At 50.5% G+C, this 10,000-nt stretch overlaps 1 protein-coding gene across 2 annotated transcripts in view; it reads right to left on the minus strand.

The window, feature by feature from the left end:
* Positions 1-10,000, minus strand: part of myt1la (myelin transcription factor 1-like, a) — a 68,010-nt gene that overhangs the window by 14,352 nt on the left and 43,658 nt on the right. For both annotated transcript variants that reach the window (XM_036549569.1, XM_036549567.1), the window contains exons 8-12: positions 6,968-7,102; positions 4,693-4,783; positions 2,228-2,335; positions 1,831-2,051; positions 565-794 (exon numbers count right to left, since the gene is read on the minus strand). In XM_036549569.1, the coding sequence (XP_036405462.1) occupies positions 565-794; positions 1,831-2,051; positions 2,228-2,335; positions 4,693-4,783; positions 6,968-7,102 (785 nt within the window). The remainder of the gene's footprint in view (positions 1-564; positions 795-1,830; positions 2,052-2,227; positions 2,336-4,692; positions 4,784-6,967; positions 7,103-10,000) is intronic.

Raw genomic sequence — 10,000 nt, forward strand, 5'->3', positions numbered from 1 at the left:
CTCAGCTGCAGACAGAGAGTCAGACTCCCTCCTTCAGAGAGTCACAGCCACCTGCAGGGCTGCAGCTGCAGACAGAGTCAGACTCCCTGCATCACACACCTCACACAACACTCTGCACCCCCCACACCCTGCGTAGTGTGTTGTTACACTTTCCACGGGATGGGTGGACAGTGGGACAGATGTGAGATCGCGGGATAGAGAGAGAGTGGTCAAGAAAGTGAGCGAGAGAGAGAGAGGGTGGGAGAGAGGAGCGGGAGAGAGAGAGAGAGGGAGAGAGAGGGAGAGAGAGGGAGAGAAAGAGAGAGGGAGAGAGAGGGAGAGAGAGAGAGCGGGAGAGAGAGGGAGAGTGGGAGAGAGAGAGAGAGAGAGAGTGGGAGAGAGAGAGAGAGAGGGAGAGAGAGGGAGAGAGAGGGAGAGAGAGGGAGAGTGGGAGAGAGAGAGAGAGAGAGGGAGAGAGAGGGAGAGAGAGGGAAAGAAAGAGAGAGGGAGAGAGAGGGAGAGAGAGAGAGAGTACATGGGAGGGCGGGCAAGAGAGCGGGTGAGCCACCGGGAGAGAGGGCGTACCGGGGTGCACAGGTCCTGTGGCTTGCCGCTCAGGCTCTGGGGCATCTCGCGGCAGCGGGTGGACAGGTTGAGGATGGCGGTAGCCGCCATGTGCGCCGCCTCCATGTCGTGGGTGTAGTCGAAGCTGCTGCGGCTGCAGGTGCTGCTGGCGCTGCTCAGGCTGCTGCTGCTCGGGGCGTAGCTGCTGCTGCTGCTGCTGGCCGGGCTGGAGGTCTTACAGCAGCGCTTCACTGAGGGGACAGAGATACACACTCACATACACATGCACACATACACAGCAGCGCTTATCTGTGAGGGAAACACAGAGATACACACTCATATACACACACACACAGCAGCGCTTATCTGTGAGGGAAACACAGAGATACACACTCATATACACACACACACAGCAGCGCTTAGCTGTGAGGGAAACACAGAGATACACACTCATACTCACTACTATTGTCATTGTAAAAGGCATACAACGAAATTCAGGTGCACTCAAAAGATACAGATATAAATCTGTAAATGTGTATGCAGTATATACATGCACACATACATATACACTTATACACACACACACACACACACACACACACATTCGTACACACCCAAGAGAAGTCAAGGCATGCTCTTTTCACCAATGCAGTATGCAGCACAGCAATGTAGAGGACAGAATGGATACATTTAAAACGCAGGAGGTCAACAGATACACAGGAGGATACATGGAGCAGCAGACAGGAACGTGGACAGATACGAGGAGGCTCTCAGACACACAGCAGAAATCACCAGCAGGAAGATGAACAGACACAGAGACGGAGGAATCACACCTGTGTCTATGAATGATGTGTATGTAAGTCATTATGGATGGGGGTTTCTGTTGATTGAATGGTATTAAACTGCAGACACACAGACAGACACAGACAGAGGGAGCGAGAGAGACAGAGAGAGACAAGGTGGAAAGACACACAAACAGCACAAGCGACACCCACACGATCCTCATTACGGGAGGTGAGGTGTGCGGGTGGAGGGGCGCGTGGAGGAAGTGTGAGAGAGATTTCGGCTGAGAGAGAGAGGGAGTCGGCGCTTCAGAGTGAGAGGTTGCGGACTGCACACTGTGAGCCGTGTTAAAGGCATTCACACCAAACCCGGGGCCGTGGAGCCCGGAAACTTCCGCCCTGTCCTCTCGCATCAGCCAGCGCCTCACTGTAGGCTGGGGAAAGGAGGGGCTGCCCTGGGATTTGCGTGAACTGGCTCTGGAGGGACAGGAGTGTCTGTTCGTACCGTCGTATCCTTTGGGAGAGGTGTCACGGCCCTGGGTTCTGGGAGCGATGGCTCGTTTGCCATAGACCTGGTGGTGGCCGTCGTAGCCGCTGTTGTAGTCAAAGGAGGTCTTGGAGTACTTCTCCAGCTCCTTGGCCAGGTTGGAGCGCGGGGTGCTGGTGGGAACGTTGTTCTTGTAGCCGTACTGTGGGATCTCCAGCTGCTTCACAAAACACATGGGTCTGCAAAGGAAGCAGCACCAATGCAAGACCGGTCAGCCATTCCACTGATGCTTAAACGCATGCAGCGCATGCCATGTTAAAATCGTTCATGAATCACAAAATTTGAAAAGGTAAAAATAAGTCAGTCTGAATAATACTGCATAATGTCCTGCACAGAGCCAGTGAGGAGAACATACCTCAGCACACGGTCTGAGGCCTGGTTGGATTTGGGGCCGTCGCTGACCTGGTGCTTCTCCTGGATCTTGGCCATCTTCTCCGCAGCTGCGATGGGACAACCAGAGAGGCTGCAGGAGCAACAGCACAAAGCAGGAGGAAGCTCAGCACACAGCCGCCTTAGCTTTACTCTCACATCACTTACTGATACGTTCTCCAGTACTCACCTCTACGCACACATATACACACACACGCATATACACGTACACACACTTACACACACGCGCATATACACGTACACACACTTACACACACGTGCTCGCATATACACACGCACGCATATACACGTACACACACTTACACACACGCGCATATACACGTACACACACTTACACACACGCGCATGCATATACACGTACACACATATACACGTACACACACTTACACACACGCGCACGCATATACACGTACACACATATACACAGACACACACATGCACGCACACAGGCACGCATATACACATACACACAAACACAGACACACACACACACTCACACATATACACACACACACACACACACACACAAACACAGACACACACAGACACGCACACATACACATGCAGCTGGTGATCCACATTTCAGTGCACACTTTGAATGAATTGAGAATCCCTCTTCAGTTTGAGGTGCATGCTGAGCTGACGGGGTCAGAGGTCAGAGGTCAGAAGTCAGAGTGATCGGCCAGCTGCAGCCCCAAAGCCAAGAACATCAGTTATTTTAGCAGCTGATCAGATTTTTCTTTTCACAATTTCTGCCAAAGCATGTGAGAAATCTTCACTTGTTTTGAAGGAGGGAGGCCACACGTCTTGAATGGTGTTTTTATTTAGCCAGTTTTTAATTGGAGAGCTGGGGCCTTACAGATACGCGCTGGGAGACGCTGGCTGACTTCAGGGAAAACTGTCAGAGAGAGAAGCACAAACCCCCTCCACAGAGAGAGAGGATGTGAGCCCTGAGCTTCAATGCATCCTGCAGCTCTCTCCTTATATCCCTCTCTCTCTCCCTCTCTCTCTCCCGCTCTCTCTCTCCTCTCACTCTCCCTCTCTCTCTCCCTCCTCTCACTCTCCCTCTCTCTCTCCCTCCTGCTCTCTCTCTCTCTCTCTCCCCCTCTGTCTCTGTCTCTCTCCTGCTTTCTCTCTCTCTCTCTCCCCCTCTGTCTCTGTCTCTCTCCTGCTTTCTCTCTCTCTCTCTCCCTCCTGCTCTCTCTCTTTCTCTCTCTCTCTCTCCCCCTCTGTCTCTCTCTCTCACCCTCTCCCTCTCTCTCTCTCTCTCTCTCTCTCTCTCCCCGTCTCTCTCTCTCTAACAGCCACACTTCTCACTGCTCTCTCCATTCCTCTGTCTCTTTCTTTCACACATGAACGCACACACACTCACACTCACACACACACTCACACTCACACACACTCACACTCGCTCAAACACACAGACAGACAGACAGACAGACAGACACACACACACACAGCTGGGCTCTCTCTGGGCTCCTCACACAAAGAGCCCATGAAAAATGAATAGGAGCCCAGAGCGCACACACTTCAAAGCCTGCAGAGTCTCACACTGTACGACACGCCGACAGAGGGACTGCTGTCAGTACCGCGGTTTCCATGACAACTGCACGCAGGAGAAGCTAAACATATGTATTTTTGTTTGTTTTTTTCCCGCACATTTTCCCTCCTCTCATCACTCCTGACAGCTACACAGTGTGCAGAGGTCCCAGCGGAGTTGTTCTCTATAGCATGGCCTGCAGCAGCGGCAGGCACAGAAAGAGCTGTGTGTGTGAGTGTGTGTGTGTATGTATGTGTGAGTAGGTACGCGTCTGCCTCTGTGTATATAAGTGTGTCTGTTTGTATGCACATGTGTGTGCATGTCAGTGAGTACATACATATGTGTCAGTGAGAATATACAGTACAAATGCGTGTGCAGTGTCTGTGAGTATGAACATGAGTGTGAGTGTGTGTGTGTGTGTCAGTATGAGTGTGTGTGTGTGTCTGTGTGTGAGTGTGTGTGTATGAGCGTGTGTGTGTGTGTGTGTGTGTGTGTGTGTGTGTGTGTGTGTGTGTGTGTGTGTGTGTGTGCACGTGTGGGAGGTTTCCAGACATCTGCCCGTTTGTGAGAGTGCTGGGATCAGGAAGCTCTATTGCTGAGAGCCAGGCCAAAGCTGGAGGCTGGATCTAACACTGCTGTCTCACCCTCTCTCACACACACACACACACACACGCATGCACACATGCACACACACACTGTCCTGCCTGTAACTCCATTCATAAAGGTATATTCAACTTGTCCATATCCACAGATGCTTCTTGCAGAATTTAAATAAAGAGCGGTTTGCAGCTGCTGTGAGAGGCTGCCTCTCTGCCTCCCCCTCTACGGCATGCAGACTGCTCCCCTCTGAGAGGGCGGAGCAGCAGGGCCCGGGCCCGGCCGACACTCACCTGCGGTGTGAGTTCCTGTTGCTATTGACATGACCGCGTCCCGTACAGCCAGGCGTAGGGCACTTAAGAACATTTTCATACATTGCAAGAACTTGACAGACAAGAGAGGCGAGAGACAGGGAAGGTTAGGAGGCCCAGAGCCAGTTATCAGTTCCATCACCATCAGTGTGTGAACACTGGGACAGCAAAGCTCATGCAGCAGATGCAAGCTGTGCGGGGGCGCGGGGGGGGGCACAGGGGGGGCAGAGGCAGGGGTGCGGGGGGGGGGGGGGGGGGGGAGCACCAGCACCATCACAGATATTCACCACAGCATGCAGAACTGACAGACACCGGTGTGGAGAGACGGCAGAGGATGAGATGTCTCCTCACAGTGTCTCCTCACAGTGTCTCCTCAGAGACACTGTGATCCGCATCTCATCCAGGACGAGTCAGCCCACATGACTCTACCCAGAATGCATTGCTCCAGGCCGGCTGTTCCCTGATTTGTCGCTGAGTGGTGTCTTTGTTTTTCAGCATTCCTGCTTCAGCCTCCTGTTCCTTTTTTGCATGCAGAAATTGCCCCCACCCCCAACGCTGGCTGCTGCTGGCTGGGCTTGTTAGTGTCAGCCTGGCAGTCTGCACACACAGTTTTATATAACCCTGTGCTCTACAACTCTATCTCCTGAGCTAAAACAGCACACTTTAGAAACCATTTGTGTGTGCACTGAAATATGAATTTAAAATTATGGTCTTACATTTACAGATATGAAGATATGAAGATATGAAGCCTTAAATCCTGTCAAAATCCCTCTAATCATTGTCTTTTCCATTGTCTGTGGCTTGATCGTTACAGCAGCTTCCACTTGCCAGGGCGACCCACACTGGCGGAGCAGACGGCATTGTCTTGCATTGGATGAGCCATCAGAACAGATGTTGACAATATTGCTGCAGCACTCCAACATTTCTGCTCACTGTGCCTAATTAAACGGCTTCAATTTATTACACCATAACTTTCAACCCACCCATGATTTTCCCCAAATATTCAAAGTTCCTAAGCTTATTGCTAACTGGGATTGCGGAATAATTTATTCATTGTCACTGCATTTTGATATGTTTTTCTCTTTCTCCTCAAATGTTCTATTACACAGATTTTCGTGTGAGCATTTTCACGTAGCATCTGTTATTGTAATAACGGCATGCGCTATCTGGACAGAGGTGTTCTCTAAATGACCTGCACAGTACTATTTTGGTCAAGATAAAATCAACCTTCAGCATCATGCATAGTGTTTATGTAGAATGTTATAATTAGGCCAAATCCGAAAGCTATCACATGAAATGTAATCATTATTATGGCATGAAAAATTCATAATGGGCTGAATTGATTGTGTTGGTGGGGGCTCTCCAAGTAAAACATTTGGACTAAGAAACTGAGAAACTGAGACTGCTTTCAGACCTGAACACAAATAAAAAGAAAACCAAACTCCTGAAAACCTCTAAAACCCTGAAAAAAATAACAAACCGGGGCATAATTGGGCCATCGTTTAGCATGATGTCCTGTGAATTCCAAATGAAATCCCTCACAGCGATAATACATTGTCCCCTCTGTGAGACGGATTCGCTGCAGAATCAGCACTCTCACATGCATTTAAACTCATTTCTGCAGGCGGATGAAGTGGCCCCATTTCACATTAATACCTGTGTAATTACACTGTAATTAGAGCATAATTATGCTGCGAGCATCGCTGAAAACACAGCGGCTTTGTGGGCTTTTCTGTTTGTGCCCTCAGTCTGCACCTGACACTGGTCAACACGCAGACCAAACGGAGTGTGTGTGTGTGTGTGTGTGTGCGCGTGCGTGCGTGCATGTGTGCGTGTGTGAGTGTGTGTGTGTGCGTGTGCGTGCACGTGTGTGTGTGTGTGCGTGCGTGCGTGCATGTGTGCGTGTGTGAGTGTGTGAGTGTGTGTGTGCGCGTGTGCGTGTGTGTGTGCGTGTGCAGCAGAGGGGGTATGTTGCTGGCATGCAGAGAATAGACAGATCACAGGAAGTGAGGAGCTCATGCAGCGGAACCAAAGAAAAGAGCGGAACCAAAGAAAAGAGCAGAACCAAAGAAAAGAGCAGAACCAAAGAAAAGAGCGGAACCAAAGAAAAGAGCGGAACCAAAGAAAAGAGCATTCGATGAGAAAGGCGGAACAGAAGAGCAGACGGCAGCCGGACGTCCGTCACACACAGCATGCCAGGAAACACAGGGGGTGCCGTGCTCTCCCCGTGCTCTCCCCGTGCTCTCCCCGTGCTTACTTTCTGGGGGGACCCTGTCTTTGTGGGGGCAGCCCGACAGGCTCCGATGGTGGGGATACAGGCCGGTCACGTGACCTGAGCCGTCGCAGCCTGGCGTCGGACACTTGCTCTCTTTCTTCTCACTCCGAGAGGAATCTGTAAACACAGAGCAGCTGACATGTTGGCACGGCCAGGCAGACGGCACAGAGTCAGCAGCACCCAGCTTCAGGAGGCCCAGACCGCGCTCTTACACTGGCCACTGACCCGCCTCTGCTCTACGGGACTAACAACGTTCTCATTTAAATCAGGGTCAACAACAGGTTTAGGGAAATTAGTACTTTAAAGATGGTAAAACTTTTAACTGAATAGGTTTGGCTAGAGATCATAATTTATTTTGCACTGCAGTTACATAAGAATATCACCATCTTCCATATGCTCATTTACATCGTCCATAATGCTCATCTCAAGCACACTGACACCAATAGCCAGATAGCTTTGAGGTCTCCTGCTGGACTCACCACCAAAACTTCTCTCATTAAGAGAATCTATTGAAATGGTTTCTTTTCAACCTATGGGGTATTGGGATACCATGTTTCACTATACATGCATGCGTGCTATGAAGAAAGCCAGGGTAGCTGGGTTCCCCTTTCCTAATGCACTGAGAGAGACTCCTAACAGTTCCTCATCCACACAGGAAAAACACATTCAGCGCTGAAAGTCTTAACAGCTGGAGAGACCATTTTAAAAATCACAGCTGATGGAAATACACTGTCTAACAACACATTTCTGTTTAGACTATGCCACCAAACTCTCCCCTACTCATGTGCATGAATAAACACAGGAGTAATACTTTGTATGCAAAACTATCAGTTAACATATATGTCTATACAAAGGATAAAATTGGAGAAATGAATGAAAAACTCAGGGACTGATGGCCAGGAAACCCAGCCAAGTGAGACAGAGTAACTGCTAATGTCAAGACACGCCGTTGCGAATATGGGACATGATTAACCTTCAGGAAACGGCCCCATCTTTCACTCAGCCGGTGCACTGCTCCTCAGACCGTGGTGCAGAGCCGACGCCATGAGGCCTTCAGTGGGCATAAACCTGGACCGGGACTGCGTCCTAGACTGCTCCTCAGTGATCAGTCTCAGTCTCTCTCTCTCTCGCTCTCTCTCTGTCTCTCTCTCTCTCTCTCTCTCTCTGTCTCTCTCTCTCGCTCTCTCTCTGTCTCTCTCTCTCTCTGTCTCTCTGTCTCTCTGTCTCGCTCTCTCTCGCTCTCTCACTCTCTCTCTCTGGGTCCAGAAGCTAGACATTATCCAAACGCCTTTGTGGAGCTTCCATCATTATTAGGAAACCAGAGTGGCACCTCCATCACTCTGACACCACAGCGGAGTGACTGCAGAGTCACACTTGTATTTGACAACTTGCCTTCATGTGTATTGACAGTAAAATATTTTCATCTCAATAATTTAATTGCATCTAAGATCAGTTCATTCTCATGAACGATATAGAGTTAATGCTTCACGTGTGATGATCTTTCCTCCTTTTGTACGCTGTGTTCCACCCCTGTGCGGGGGACAGGTGGGTAAGGCCACCATTCAGTCTGGCCATTTGGGCTCTGAGTGCTTTTATTTGAGTGACTAATTTAAACACATTTAAATAATGTGTAAAATTTTTTTCATTATAATCAGGAGTTTTGCAGTCACGAGATTCACAGAAAAGATTACATGAGGCCCAGAAAAAGCACCTTCAGCGCATTAGACTGAATTTTCCTCTTTCGTCAGGAAATCTCTCTGGCTCCTGTTACCTGCTCGCAGCTCAGAGTCTCTCCTCAATCTCTCTTTGATGTGCAGTGAGTCTTATCACTCTGCATTAGACAGAAGCAGCCACCAACCACACAACTGTACATTAAAGAGGAGGAGAAACAGGCATGGATATCACAGTCCCATGCAATGTCTTTACTTCAACATTCGCGCACAGCATACATGCAGGGTCCTTCTGCATGTACTGACTCTGGACCCTCTGCCACGGTCCAACGGTGAGTGCAGTGATGTCTGCCCCTCCTCTGTTTAAAAATAGGCAGCAGAGAGCGTGACCTGAATCCCAGGGATGGGATTTTGCTGTCCTAACAGGCCCTGCAGATTTCTGTTAGTTACGCCCGAGAAGCCCAGGCTGTAATGCCAATGCGCTGGCCTATTTCAACAACATAAGCTGCTGCCGCTGCCGCTGCCGCTGCCGCTGCCGCTGCCGCTGCCGCTGCTGAGATATGAATTATTCTAATTGGCTGAAAAAGCCTGTCCCGGGGTCACTGGGAGGTCCAGCGACCGGCCCGGAGCAGGACGCCTCACTCTCTCCCACGCTGCAGCAGCACAAAAGCCATGCTGTTTACACTTTAGCAAATATTAGGGCAGAACATGGTGATACGATCAAACAGCCTAGCTGATTAGAGAAATCTGGGTCAGTGTGAAATCTTAAGAACTGCCTGACAGGCCTTTCCATCATGGCCCAGTACTGGTCTGGAGTGAGTGTGTGCGTGTGTGCGAGAGTGCCTGCGCGTGTGCGCGTGTGTGTGCGCGTGTGTGAGAGTGCGCGTGTGTGTGTGCGCGTGTGTGTGTGAGTGTGAGAGTGTGTGCGCGTGTGCGTGAGTGCGAGAGTGTGTGAGTGTGTGCACGTGTGCGTGTGTGTGAGTGTGAGAGTGTGTGCGCGTGTGTGAGAGTGCGTGAGTGTGAGTGTGAGAGTGTGTGCGCGTGTGAGAGAGTGCGTGAGTGTGAGTGTGAGAGTGTGTGCGCGTGTGAGAGAGTGCGTGAGTGTGAGTGTGAGAGTGTGTGCGCGTGTGAGAGAGTGCGTGAGTGTGAGTGTGAGTGTGAGAGTGTGTGCGCGTGTGAGAGAGTGCGTGAGTGTGAGTGTGAGAGTGTGTGCGCGTGTGTGAGTGTGAGTGCGTGAGTGTGAGTGTGAGAGTGTGTGCGCGTGTGAGAGAGTGCGTGAGTGTGAGTGTGAGAGTGTGTGCGCGTGTGAGAGAGTGCCTGTGTGTGAGTGTGAGAGTGTGTGCGC

This window comes from Megalops cyprinoides, chromosome 17, assembly GCF_013368585.1.
Source record: "Megalops cyprinoides isolate fMegCyp1 chromosome 17, fMegCyp1.pri, whole genome shotgun sequence".
NCBI classification, from domain to species: domain Eukaryota; kingdom Metazoa; phylum Chordata; class Actinopteri; order Elopiformes; family Megalopidae; genus Megalops; species Megalops cyprinoides.